The sequence below is a fragment of the Diceros bicornis genome, chromosome 10 (genome assembly GCF_020826845.1).
Source record: "Diceros bicornis minor isolate mBicDic1 chromosome 10, mDicBic1.mat.cur, whole genome shotgun sequence".
Classification (NCBI taxonomy): domain Eukaryota; kingdom Metazoa; phylum Chordata; class Mammalia; order Perissodactyla; family Rhinocerotidae; genus Diceros; species Diceros bicornis.
The window spans coordinates 53,145,296-53,160,531 of NC_080749.1; the positions used below are offsets into that span (position 1 = coordinate 53,145,296).

The window sequence follows — 15,236 nt, forward strand, 5'->3', positions numbered from 1 at the left end:
AAAAGCAGTGGTTCAATCTGAGGACAGGTGGGATGGGGTCTGCGGGAGGAAGGAGAAAATTTGGAATAGGCCTTGAAAGTAAAATTCAATTTCAACTGCAAATGGAGAGAAAGGGTATTTCAAGCTAAAAAAAAAAAATGTGAACAAATATAGAAATTAAAAAATAAATTTTTTTCTCTTTTGGTGGGGTGGGAGAGTTAGTTGGAGAGAGAGATGGTAACAAAGAGAGGGTATACAGGGCCGGCCCCGTGGCTTAGCGGGTGGGTGCACGCGCTCCGCTGCTGGTGGCCTGGGTTCGGGTCCCAGGCGCACACCAATGCACCACTTCTCTGGCCATGCTGAGGCCGCGTCCCACATACAGCAACTAGAGGGATGTGCAACTATGACATACAACTATCTACTGGGGCTTTGGGGAAAAAAAGGAGGAGGATTGGCAATAGATGTTAGCTCAGAGCCGGTCTTCCTCAGCAAAAAGAGGAGGATTAGCATGGATGTTAGCTCAGGGCTGATCTTCCTTACAAAAAAAAAAAAAAAGAGAGAGAGTGTATACAAAGATAAGTAGAAGAAGGTGAAGCTGAAAAGGCAGTTTGAGACCAGATGGTGCAAGACTTTGAATGCTAAACTGAATAGTCTGAACTTTATTCTGTGGGCCATGGGATATCACTAAAAATTTTAAGGGAAAAGAGAGACATGATCTGACCTGTGCTCTCTCGGGTGGCAATGTGAAAGATGGATTGGAGAAGAGAGAAACTGACTGGGGGCAGGGAGACAAAGTAGTGGCTACTGCAAAGATCCAGGTGAAAGAGGCTGAAGCCTAAACCAAGGCAGTGGGAGGGAAAACCAAAAACCAATGGTTTATCTATTTCTCTTTTTTACACAAATGATAACATACTATTTACATCATTCTGTACATCTTGCTTTTTTCAAATTCAGTCCTTTTGAAAAGCGATTTAGCAATATATATGTACATATGCAAATATACATATATATCATATACAAAAAAACATAAAAATGCTCACATCCTTTGCCAAAGAATCCTGGGCCAGACTCCTATGAAAAATTTAAGATAAGGAAGAACTAAACACAAAACACAAAATAAGAAAAATACAAGACATGGGTTATGGTGATCTTTGTTTTCTCTCTTCACAATTGTTTGAGTGTTTCTTTCTTCTTTTTTTTTTTTTTTGGTGAGGAAGATCAGCCCTGAGCTAACTAACATCCATGCTAATCCTCCTCTTTTTGCTGAGGCAGACCGGCTCTGAGCTAACATCTATTGCCAATCCTCCTCCTTTTTTTCCCCCCAAAGCCCCAGTAGATAGTTGTATGTCATAATTGCACATCCTTCTAGTTGCTGTATGTGGGACGCAGCCTCAGCATGGCCGGACAAGCGGTGCATCGGTGCGCCCCCGGGATCCGAACCCCGGGCTGCCAGTAGCGGAGCGCGAGCACTTAACTGCTAAGCCACGGGGCCAGCTCTGAGTGTTTCTTTAATTAGCAGATGTCAATTTTCAAAAGAGAGCGAATATGAAAACATTTCAGTTAGTGTTAACAAAATTTAGCAACTAATTGTCCATTTCTTCTTGCCACAGAGGTGTCAAATATCTAATACCTGAATTTGATTGCCAAGACTACCATCACTACACACACATAACACACACACACACTGAAAGTATACTGTACTTACTGAATCACCAGGATTTCCCAACATTCTGACTTTCAAACTATCAGGAAATAGAGCAGGCTTAGCACAACTGCCAAGGACACAGCAGCCAACAAGAAAAACGAATGCTTTTGTTGTACTAGAACAGACTGCCAGTATCTGCGGTTATAAATGATGCCAGAGAATCACTTACCCTGAGGTATTTTGCTAGTGTTTTCCCCAACTCTCCCAGTCTATTTTAACTTGATTTTAACTGAAAGATAAAGTGTATAGCTCAGAGGAGAAAAACACAAGTCTTTTCATCCACAAGGAGTCAGCACTTGACTTCTGCAGGAGACAGTTAACTAATTAACTCATTAAATTAGAGACAATTACTTGGCAATGCCAGTGAGCCTGTTGCCTGAACAGACAGAACAGAAGAGGGAGTTTAGAACTGAAACTAGAATCTACCCACAGTCAGTCAAGATGCTAAAATATTTTAGATATTATGTTAACAAAGAAAAGCAGTTACCTCAAAAACAGGTGATATATTTAAACCGAAAGTATTTTTTGAAATACAAGACCCATTTATTTTAAACAACTTCATTACTTTTAATGCTTCTTATTTTAACTGACTGGATAATAAAGTTTCAGACAGACAAAAAAAAAAAAAAGTAAACATGGCCCACAGTAACAGATAAGGCTAGAAATAAGAAAAGATTAAGTGGTCTTATTGAGACCTTCTCTTTCTGCTAATCAAAACAACTCACGTGTTTACACTAAAAATGATAAAAGGCAATTTAACAAAAAGTTTTGAGTTTCCTAGGCTAGCACTTATGCTAAAAATTTAATATCTCAAGTAACTTAGTAGTTTCACAAAATCGTTTCCATTTTATTCCTATCATTTCAAAGGGTGAACTAAAACGACTTTAAATGAAATTAACCAAATATTATATCCATACTCCAAATAACTTTAAGAAAAGCGATTAAGATGTTAAGATGATTAAGAGTTAATCGTTTGCAATTTCAAAGATGTCTCTTATGCAGTTGTAAATCCCTCTTGCGCAAGAAGTCAAGGACGCATGAAAGACATAGACAAGAAGAAGCTGACAGTATCTGAACAAAAATAGGTGGTCTATTTTCTTGATTAAACTTTTTCCAAACCCAACTCAAGTATCTAAATGTAAAAGTACACATACCTTTGACATTTCCAGAAATATTTAAATTTACATTGAGTATAGTTCACAGGTGCTTGAAAAAGCCTTGACATTTTGAAGCTTGAGAAATAAAATAGATCCTAATGGAAGATTAGAATCTTTATACATTTAATCAAAATTATTGCCCATAAAAGATGTAGGGTTTCATATACAGATATATATTGTACTTACACTGAACTACCTCTAGCTCCAAATAACATCATGTTGTTTAGAAATGTTTTGCCTATCAAGCCAACAGATCAACATACCAAGGCCTCACTTGACTGGAGTAAATTGGATAGTAGTAACGCCTTTGCAATTTACCAAATTTAACCTTACGTGACCTTTAGAGTGTATGCAACCTATATCACAGGTTACCTATAAAGTAGACTTTACAAAGAGTTTACCCACAACCCTAAATTTCCATTGAGTAAGGAAAAAAAAAAGTTAACTTAAAATTCAATGACATGAAAGAGTAAAAAACCCAAATAGTTTAAATGATACAAATTACCTGTTTAAATGGTTTAAGTTCAAAAACAGATCCTTTTATGTTTTATATTTCTAAAAGATTTTCCAGAGATTATAAAGGGAAAATTCTGATTTGCTATGACTAAAAAGCTGGTTGCTTTTAAAGTTATTTATTTATTTCATTTAGTGTGTATGTGTGTGTGTGAGAGGAAGATCAGCCCCAAGCTAATATCCACACCAATCCTCCTCTTTTTGCTGAGGAAGACTGGCCCTGAGCTAACATCCGTGCCCATCTTCCTCCACTTTATATGGATGGAACGCCACCACAGCACGGCCTGACAAGTGGTGCATCAGCGCACGCCCGGGATCCGAACCCAGGCCGCCAGCAAAGGAGCGCGAGCACTTAACCGCTACGACACAGGGCCGGCCCCAAAAGCTGGTTACTTCTTAAAAACTATACAGTGCATCAAGATCAAGAATTTTCTTTTTAAGTATGCACACTGAGACCAAGGTAATATATCCAGAGGCACTACTTTTTTGTGTGTGTGTGAGGAAGATCAGCCCTGAGCTAACATCTGCCAATCCTCCTCTTTTTTTTGCTGAGCAAGACAGGCCCTGGGCTAACATCCGTGCCCACCTTCCTCTACTTTATATGGGACGCCGCCACAGCACGGCTTGACAAGTGGTGCGTCAGTGAGCACCCGGGATGCGAACCAGCAAACCCCGGGCCTCCGCAGCAGAGCGCGCGCGCACTAAACCACTTGCGCCACCAGTCCGGCCCCAAGTACTACTTTTTTTAAAAAATTATTTTATTGAGGCCATATTGGCTTAAAACATTGTGTAAATTTCAGGTGTACATTATTATATATCAATTTTGGTATAGACTACATTGTTTTCACCACCAATAGTCTAGTTTTTATCCATCATAGAAGCACTACTTTTTAAGCCAAAAATCTGCTGAAACCAAATCTTTCAGGTTATTTTGCTTTCATTTAAAAATATTTACTAAGCACCAACTGTGTGCTGGGCACTATGCCTGGTACTAGGGATGCAGAGATCAAAAACACACAGTTCCTGCCCTCAAATAGCTCAGAGATGATGCTACCACAGACACCGAAACCAGGATCAGAAAATAGGTTCTAATCCCCTGTGCCATTAACTAGTCGAGATTTCCGGAGCGAAACACAGCTTTTCTGAGTCTCTTCTCTAACAAGAGGTTCCAGAAAGATAGGTGTCTTGTTGTAAGGGAAAAAATGAAATCTTAAACGCCAAAATACTTGGAAATTGTAAAGCTAATGCATATTGAAATAGTTATTCTAAAATGCTTAGAAGCACAGAAAAGCACAGGATCTCAGTTTCCCTCCTTGTCTATTGAATTTTTCTGCTTTTGCCCAAACGTGAAGGAGTTATTGTTCTAACTCTCCTTCTTTCTCCAAACCAAGGTCTCCTTGGGGTTGGCTTCCACTGTTTTGGATTTACCAGATCGGGCCTGACTGGTCTAGGCAGTTTCATCTCTGCTTATCCAACACGTGGCTGTAATATGAGTCAAAACAAACTGTTCTTCCATGACTTTGTTCCAACTGAGATGAACTGACATTTTCAGAGCTTAACATCCTTTCAATTTCAGTAACTCTCAAATGACAATGTCACAAAGTTTGGTAACTATAGATAACACATACAGCATTTCCTATATAGAAAAATTAATTACATGAACAATGGAAGAGGAAGACATGTACCAAGGCAAGAGCTGAGCATATGAAGCTAATCTTCTTGCTGTCCTTCACTATTACTGCTCTTACTCCTAATGGAAGCCAAATTTAGTCAGGAATGCATGCCCTTTCACTACATAAGCACTCTGCATAATGAGGAAAGACCACAACAGACCTGACACACAAACTCAGTTATAGCAGTACAAAGTGGAATTCACCTATCATAATACTATTTAAATGAGAAAAAAATAATTTTTAACACATATGGCCACATTAATTTCAACAACTTTATTGAGCCACACTAATTTTTTAAAACAGAGATTTTAATTAGTGATGCAAAATTTTTCTGATATTTCCTAAAATCAACTACACATGCATTAGGAAAGGCAGTTTTATGCATCTAATTTTAATTAGCACTTTCAGTTGCATATTTCACATACACTAGAAACAAAACCTTCTATTTAATTTTGCAAAGAAAATTCTCCAGAAGTCTGCGTTTCTAATTCAGGCTTATCCCATGAAATACCGTGTGCTTATTTTTCTTTTTGCCTTAACATATATATTTTTACTGTCAATTATGGCAGCTAAATCCATTATATCAGCTACTAAATAATGCAATTCCTAACAGAGCGAGGGTGTACAAGATCCTTGTTAATCACTGAAATCAACTGAAGCTACCATAATAAACTAGGTCTACCAAAACAATTTTCCCCTCAAAATGGCCAAAAACCTTGGAAATAAAATAATGACCCCAAAGAACTCAATAACTGGAACTAGAATGCTTCTCAGGGCAGATTAAGTTGAATAATTAATTTGCATTGTTCTTAAAACAAGTAGTTCAATCTCTTGGTTTAAGTAACCATGGGAACATACAAGCAGCATATATATATGTATAAGCCTGGGCAAATCATGTCTTTGACAATCAAGGTGCAGCTCCTAGGGGGATGCGATGCTTTAATGTTGGTAAGCCTTGATTAAATACCAAGATTTCTGCCACAGAGAAAAGAGGACCTTTATCCTGGTAGGGAGTGGACACTATTAAAAGATTTGAGAGACAGATCAACCATATGTAATGTATGCACCTGGCTTGGATCCTGATTTTAATAAGGCAACTTAAAAAAAAAAATGAAACAATCAGGGAAATTTCAACACTGAATGGAAATTCGTTATTAAGGAATATCGTTAGGTGTGATAATCACATTGTGGTTTGGTTGGTTGGTTTTTCAGTCACCATCTTTTAGAGATACAGACTGATGTATTTATAGATGCAGTGATATGATGTCTGGGAACTGCTTCAAAATAATCCAATGCAGCTGCAATATAGATGAAGCAAGATTAGCCATGATAGTTGTTGAAGTTGAGTGATGGGTTTATGGCAATTCGTTTACACTATTTTCTCTAAATTTATATATGTTTGAAATTTTCCATAATAAAGGTTTTTTAAACGGTTACAGAAAAATAATGAGATGATTCTATATGTACTAACATTCCTGCATCTCCAAACAATATTAAGATAAAAAGGCAAGTTGCTTAAAATATATAAAGTAAGCCTCCTCCATTTACCGTACAATTTGGAGCAAGTTACTCAACCTTTCTGGGGTTTAATTTCCTCATCTATAAAATGGGAATACTAATGGTACCTATCTCATAGAGTTGTTCTGAGGATTAAATATGATGATTTGTATAAAACACTTAGTGCCTGAGACATAACAGTGACTCAGTAAGTAAGCAATAACACAGTTCGAAAAGCCCAGTACTGGTCCTGGCACTGATTTCAGTGAATGATGCTTCAGAAATTTCAGCAGTTCTAAGCAAAAAGAGCTGGACAGAACAGGAATATGATGATTAAAAAAAAAAAGTCACACACATAAAGAATGAATTATAAGTCTCTCTTTCCGGTCCATGTCTTGGTATTTCAGAGCCTATGGCTGGACCATTATTCCTTCTCTGGTCCAGACAGAGTAATTAAATGTTCAAAAACAAACTCTGCACATATCTTCCACCATCTCTCAGGTCTCTCAGTCTTAGACCATGGCTATACCCCTTCTCAGAACCTACAGATTTGAGAGAAATTACCTCTTTGGTGTTATTTCTGAATGTGGAGATTTGTGAAGATCTTCACATGTACGTCTCAAGAATGTGAGTAATTAACTGATTACATGTACATAACCATAAACACACATTAACATGTTAGTCACTTTATGGATCCAGCACAGTTACCTGGGGAAGACCTTATTTAGGAAAGAAAAGTCTTCATCTCATCTTAGAAGAAAAGGAGGGGACAAGGAACTAAGCGTTGTTCGGTTCTCCATGTGTCAGGCACATTTACACATTACCTCATTCAGTCTTTATAACATCTCTATGTGCTAGATGTAGTTATCCCTTCTAAGATAGATGAGGAAACAGGCTCCAAAAGTAATGTAAACACCTAAAGTCACATAGCAAAATGGGATCAAACAAGGATTCAAACCCAGGTTAGACTACAAAGCCCATGTAGGCTCCAGCTACATTCTGCTGCCTCCTGGATGAAAAGGAGGCAACTAAGGCCTAGCTCAAGATATTCTAAGAACTCTAAGGACAGGAGGAAACTTAATTGGAAGAATCACAGTCTAGCCAAAGCAATCACCCATGAGACAGCACAGAAATGTATAAGAAAGTTTACATTTCAATATTATCTATCTAAAATATAAATTGAATCATTCTACTTGCAAGGTAAAAGACCTGCAGTGGTATCCACGACGCTCTTAAAAAAAATCCAAACTCTTCTCCATGACCTATAAACAAGGCCCTGCTCCATGCGGCTACTTGAGTCTCATCTCTTACTGGCCATTCACCCCGTCACTCACCAATGCTTCAGGCAAACTGGGCTCCTTTCTGTTTGTCGAACACACCAAACTCTTACCCATACTGATGCCTTCGCACACGTGAGCCCTCTAGAATTCTCTCTACCCACCTTTTAGTTCTCAGCTCTAACATTCCCTCCTCAGGGGCCTTCCCTGACCAGCCTCTTGAAAAATGATGGCCTTTTCTATCATACTGGTTATTTCCTTATCGGACTTGTCACAATCTGGAGTTGCTTTTTTTTTTTTTTTCATGTGTAGGCTTTGTCATTGTCTGTCTCACCCCTACCTAGAATGTGTGGGCTTTGTCATTGTCTGTCTCACCCCTATCTTCACTAAACTCCTTCCTCTATCTTATCTCTGTAAAGGCAGAACCTAGCTCAATGCCCAGCCTAGAACAAGGAAGCAATTAAAAATATATTGCTTGGTAGTAGAACATAACATGGCATTTAACAACAGCAATTTTCTCATCTTTTCAATTATTTTTCAATTATTCTAGTTGATTCAAGGATCAAGTCTCACTATGCTGCTAGTATGCCCTTAATGCCTAGTGCTTTTTTTAAAAATGAGAACTCTATATAGTTTATGGCAAACACTTTATAAACTAAAGATAAAGGTTATCATCTTCAATTCCAATATTCTGAAGACCTGGTGAAAACTCTTAATCAGTGCGACTGAGAAAACTACATATTCCCTTCTGCGCATCTCATACTGAGTTTATTCAATCCAATTTATGTGGGAAGTCCTCTTTTAACTTCAGGTTCTGAATTGCTAAATCCTTACTTTTTAAATTATTAACATGCTCAAAACTTAATACATACACATTGAGACTTTGTTTTTATTTTCCCCTAATTCTTCTCCCAACCAAGTTAACAACCTAGTATTTATTTTTCCATACCTTTCTCAATGCCCATTAAATCATACACACATATACATGCGTAAATATACATACAACATATATGAAGCGACTTTTATAAAACTAAAATGCAGCTATATACACTTCTTTACATCTTTCTTTTCTCACTAATAGTACACTGGAAATCCCTCTAAATCAACTAGGATAGACCTAACTCATTCTTTTTAGCATCTGCATAATTTCCATGGTATGGTTATCCCATAATTTTTCTACCACTCCCCTTTAATTGCATTTATTTTGTTTCCTTTTTTTGAGGAACAATTGTGTGCTGCAACTAACAATCTTGTACATAAATTTTTTTATGAGTTTTTTATTTCTCTGAGACAAATATCCCAAGGGTAGAATTGTTTGCTCAAACCGGTATCTTCTTTTTATTTTAAACCATTGCCAGATTGCTTTCCAAAGAGTCTTTGTTTCCACAAATACTGTTTGAGAGCACCTTTTCACTCCACATTCAGCCTCAGTAGATGTTATCATTTTTTAATACTTGATAATCTTATTATAACTGTAATACTGTAGTACACATCCCACACTTTTGAAAACATAGCCCCAACGCATATTCCAACAAAGTGGAAGGGTCTCCTGCTAAAAGCCCTGCTTAATTCCAGGGCTACTACCAAAAGTAAATAAATACATAATATGTAAACAAATATTTATTGAATAAAAGGACATTCTTTCCATTAAAATTAATATTAAATTAATTAAAAATTAAAACTTCAATTAAAAATTAAAAATTCAATTAAAAATTATCACTCTTTGCTTTATATTAGCAGCATCTTCTTCTTCTTACTCTCTAATCCAAAATAAACAAGACAGAAAAAAATGCAGTTTCATAATTTTATATGGGATATGATCTTCATCGTTACACTGATAATGAGAAAATAAGATCAAAATAATATTTGAGTTCTACATTGCAGCACATTTTTGGTCTAGCATATATAATGGTAAATACAGTCTCAACATGTGTTGCTTTTACATACAATACATTGATAAAAGAACAGAAAGTCTATCAACTAAAAAAAGAGATCTTGAAAAATCATTCACTTAAAACAGTCTTTGATAACCCAACTTTGCCACAAAGCACAAACCAGATTAACTCTTCGTTTCGAAATTTGTCTGGTTTATAACAAACAGCCTGTGACATTCCTGTTGTCCTCGCCTCACCTCCCTCTTCATTGCTTCTATTGTCTCCTTTTGCTACTGTATACTTCTGATGTAGCAAAACTGGGTCAATGATAGTACATAGGTGAGAAGAGGAAAGAAGAAAGAAATGACAGCTGTAAGGGTAGTAATAGTAAAATCTTAGCTTGACAACTGATCGTAAAATTACAGCACAGTCTACCACATAAGAATTCATTTGTTGTGCTCCAATTCTATGAACTTGGGAAGCAGGAAAAAGCAGAACCCTAGTGAATATTATTATTCTTTTTTTTAACTAATAGAAAATATACCTCAAAATTTCAGAAGCAATGAACACAGAAAAAATAAACCTATTTCCCTATACTCAAAATAATAATGCTCTACTCTTATAAAGCCCTTCTCATGAACTTGCACACATAATTCTATTAACATAGATATACCAGCACATTCAAATAGGAATATTTTGCTGTTTATAAAACAGAGGACTTTTGAGGCATAGTGACTATTTGTGAATTTAGACAGTTAATGCCACAGATCTAAATTTTACAAAAAAGAGCTTTCAATTGTCTAAAATTCAAAAGTAAATTTTCTCTGTGATTTAACTAGTTCAAATGATCCTGAACTAAAGTGACATCAAAATCCTATATATATCCCAAAATCATCATATATCCTTTTCGTGAAACTCTAAACTCCCATGGGACCATTCTCCCTAGTTCTCCTCCTCCTCCTTCCCACTTCAACTGTGGATATCACTTATAAATCAGTTCCTTATTGTCTGTCTTGTTTATTTTATGTTTAATTCCCCTAACCAGAAGGATTCATCTACCACCTACATGAATTTGTATCTGTCCAAACCTGACTTTAATTTATTAGGACACATTTATTTAGCAACCAGACTTAAAGCCCTCCCCCTCCAAATTCCCAAAATAGATGCCTTAGGAATTAACATCTATTCTAAAAATGGCAGATTCACTACTTCTTCCTTTACTTCCATATTTAATACCAAATTCAATAGATTCCTCCCTTTCAGAGTCCCTGGTATTGTCCCTCCTTCCCGTTTCCCTAGCCATCAGCCACTCCAGGTCATTATCTCCCACATGTATTATTTCAATAGCCTCTTAGCTGTTCATCCTACCTACTTCCAATCTCTCTACACTTTATCCAACACACACAAAGAGCTGCCAGAATTCACCACTTCAATTTGCCCCCTCAGAAACCCACAGTGCCTCCCTACTGTTTCAAATCCAAACTCCTCGGCCAAATGTTCTAGTTAGTTACAGCGTAAAGGCACTTTTTTTTCATCACCTGACTAACCAGATTATTTTTCTTTAACTTCTTAACAAACACAGCTACCATTAGCCCTTCACATACCTCTGGCATTCAAAAATTACCCCGTTTCAAGATCCCACAGGCAGTATTAGTGTAAGGGCGAAGAAGAGTATAGGTTCTGTAGTTTGATTTGAATTCAGCCTCTAAAATTTATGAACTAAGTGACATTAACCAAGTCATTTAACTTCCATCTATTTAACAGAGACACTAACCCTACCTCCTAATGTTGTTATGAAAATTAGTATCATACCCTTAAAGCACTAGGCCAATGCCCAGCACACTGTAGAATGATCAATAAATGTTAGCCATTGTCATTATTATCACATGGCCACCCTCCCCCAGGCAAGCCAACCTGATTGCTCTACCAGAGGCTACGCATGTGTCTTCTCTATTCTTGACTCCCTCAATCACAAACTGTTAGAGATGGAATGGGTCTCCGAAAGGAGCTAGTCACATGTCTATTACCATTCAAGCCTTGGCTCAGTCCTCTCCTCTGATTATTCAACTTGGTGTCTACTGCTAAACTAAATACAAGTGCACACATGGCACAACAGCAAATAGTCCTTAGTAAATATTTGTTGGGTAAATATGTTAAGTGCTAAAGAAATATGTAGTTAGTATGTATTTCTATTATCCCTAAATATTAATAAACCATATGCATCTAAAATAAAACTGTTTCTAAACAATGCCCTATAGCTTCAAGTAACTATAGTTTGAAATATTCAAGACAGGAATAAAAAAAATCTAATATGTCACTTGGTAACTGTCCTCAAATTGATTCAGTTAACTATATTGTATCTTTCTAGCTGCTTTATCCCTTCCTGAAGGTATCTATGTTCTATCTCTTTCTTATCTATCAATAATTCTCAAGTCAATGCTTTATAGTTAGTGCTAAATGCAGTTACAAATTCCACAAATTTTCAATATGAAAATAAGGGCATCATCGAAATAATATGTAAAAAGAGAATAAGATTTCAAAGTTGTCAAAAAGCTAGGCATAGTCCCACCTCTCTCTTTATACTTCCATCCCCCCCTCAAAAAAAAACAAACCCATACAGAATCACAGATTTCTTTTTCATAGGATTTTTAAAGCTGGAAGGACCTCAATTCCCCTTCCCATTGAGTCCCACATGAGAAGATAGGCCAGATAATTAGCCTACAGGTACCACAAAGAGATAGAGACAGCACTGGGAATTGAACCCGGGGTTCTTGACACCTAGGTCAATCCTCTTTTCACTACATCACGCATTATTTCAACTGATTTTTTCCACGCCTATTTAATCTAGAAAATAAAATTAACTATATCACACGAACTCCTCAGAAAACAATTGAGTATAATCACATGGAGTGGTTAATATCGACATATTTTTGGCTATTTTCAAGAACGCTCGTGAGGAATAAACATTTCAAGCCATAAATAGAGCATTTCTATTATAATTACTTTTGTTCTGGAACTAATGCTTCCCTTTATCAGATTTTGTAAAATTTAAGATGTCCATTGTCACTAATTCTTTTTCAAGAACTATACATATATATGGTCATCTCTACAGCCTCCTCCCCAACAATAGCTTAAGCAATCCACATATCTCATAAAAATGTCATCTATTCCAGGCTCATCAGCATATGATAGAATCTGTTCCTAATATAGAATCATAGATTTTTGGAGTTGGAACGAACCTTGGAGATCACCTCTCATTTTACAGAGGAAACTAACACCCAGCAGGGACTGCCCAAGGTCCAAGTTTCTATACGAGAACCCAGGTCCAGAACAGAAAGTTCTCAAAAGAAGATTTCAGAAAAAAACACAATATTTAGTGGAACACCTTAGCTTGTCTCCCTTTGCATCTACTTCTTAAGTACAACTTCCTGCATGAGGAACTTCTGAAATTTAAGAAAAGAAAGCAAAGCAAAAAACTAAGCCAACTTTTTTTTTAAGTCTACAGCCAAGACACTGATCCTAAAAACTTAGCAGAAGTTAAGGTGGATCTCTGCAAGAATAGCAGACAGTACATTTTGTAACAAAACCCCAAAAGCCTATGGATGTAATATAAGTAAGTAGAGTGAGAAAAGATGCACAAATTAAGAATAGCTACAATATTCTTACCTCTATAACAAATTATATAGAGAATTGCTTATAAGTATGAAAACTTTATAAACATGCAACTTTCAAGGAAAAAGGAATTTTAATCACCATACCTATCAATTACACAAGAGTGCCACTACATTTTGAAATTCTATTTTGGTCACAGTGCTGAAGAGAAGCTGGAAATTCTTCTTTTTAGTGTTCTTCCTTTACATGTCTTAAATCATGTTAAAGAACAATAATTTGAGGAAAATCTTTTTATCAAACCTTAATAAAAAGGAAAACTTTTATTTAACCCCTAATAAAATAAGAGAATTATAAACCATATTGTCTAGCCATGTCTTTAAGAATACATGAAAATAAAACATTCCTGAAAGTTAAGGCCTGAAAAGTACTAGACTTACACTTTTTTTTCCCCAATGGAAAAGCACACTACATAAGCCAATTTACCTGTAGGAATATGTTTCTTAACTCTTGAGGATCACCTCGCTTGGTTGTCTGCACCGGTAAGAAAAAAAAAAAAAAAAAAAAGCCAGTTAATGCTTCACTAGAGACCACATAATCTCTTCAGATTAGAGTTCACAGATGCTAACAACCAATGTTCTTATCTTTATAAGGGTATTTAGTTTAAAACACACCAAAAGCAACTAATACTGATAACAACTGTCAAATTGGAGATCTGTGGCTACAGCGTAGAAAGACAGGTGTGAAGAGCCGAAGATAACGGCAAATCCATCAGATAGTTTCCTCTGGGCGAAAGGGAAGGCAGTGGAGATCAACCTCTTTCTTTACTTCACATCCACTAGCAACACACTAGCAACCACCCACCTTCAAATCAAGAGGCCAGCAACGGTAGAACAAGAAAAGTTGAAACACTCAAATTAATCGCATGGCCTAGCAGCCTTTCTTCCCGATGGAAAGCAATCCAGAATACAATCATATCTCCGCGCCCCTCTCTTTCTCCACTCAACCTAAAATATGAAAGCTGCTACAACGTTTCCAAATACTTTCGACATCCTGCCACCTGCAGCGCAAATGCCAACCATTGCTCCCCCAGCCCCACTGAAGCCCCAAATTACTCAATTACTCACCCCCTCCCCCACCGCAATACACAGATGCCTTAGGTACACCCGGCTTTACACGCCACTTCCTCCCACTCCCCTTCCGACGCCCTCCAACTCCGGACTCACAATCCCATGCACCTAGGGTAGAACATTACTCTTCCTTCACCGACCGTGGTCCTCACAAGACCCTCCAACTCACAATCCCTCCTTCTTCCCCTCCCCCAGCCGGGCATCCTCTGTCTCCAGTCCAAGCCCCGCACAGCTCTCCCACCCGCGAGCTGGAGTCCCAGGACGTGCTATCTAAGAACCAGGCAACGAAGGAAATGGGAAGAGGTGAGGGGCTGCATGCAGGGTCCCCGGAATGTCTCTTATGCAATAAAGGCAGCAGCAGAGAGTTGGAGTCACCTTGACCGCCATGCTGTGCTCGGCAGCCGGGGACGAGCGAGTGAGCAAGCAGGGCCGAGCTGTCAGGGCGCGCGCGCGCCGCCTCCTCGGCCGCGCCCGCCCTCCCGCTCGCCGGCGCCGCGCGCGTCCCTATGCAAATGAGCCCGGGGCGGGCAGAGGGCCCCGCGGCCCGGCGGAAAGGCTGCTGGGTGGGGCCCCCCCGGCCCGCTGCGCGGAAGAGGGGGACGCGCGTCCCACCGGGAAGACGGGAGTGCTGGCCGTGGGGTTCCGACGCGCCGCGTGGTTGCCGACAGCGGAGTCGCCGCCAGGCAAGCCTCAGGTTTCCTAAGGCCTCTTAGTGGGTGTGGCTTTGGGCACCGACTTCAGCCAAAGTCTTTTTCCCCTGATACTTAAAGGAACGTTTGGGGCCTAGATTGAGCAAGATTTCGAAGGATCAAAGAACACGTC

General features: G+C 38.2%; 1 protein-coding gene across 2 annotated transcripts in view; it reads right to left on the reverse strand.

Moving 5' to 3' along the window:
- Positions 1–14,873, reverse strand: part of SLC25A12 (solute carrier family 25 member 12) — an 86,534-nt gene extending 71,661 nt beyond the window's left edge. Inside the window, exons 1-2 of one of the 2 annotated variants that reach the window (XM_058549245.1) lie at positions 14,790–14,873; positions 13,771–13,818 (exon numbers count right to left, since the gene is read on the reverse strand). In XM_058549245.1, coding sequence (XP_058405228.1) covers positions 13,771–13,818; positions 14,790–14,801 — 60 coding nt within the window. In that variant the 5' untranslated portion in view covers positions 14,802–14,873. Of the gene's footprint in view, positions 1–13,770; positions 13,819–14,411; positions 14,436–14,789 lie in introns of those variants that run through there. The other variant, XM_058549247.1, reaches the window with a different exon arrangement.
- Between the last annotated feature and the right edge of the window lie 363 nt (positions 14,874–15,236).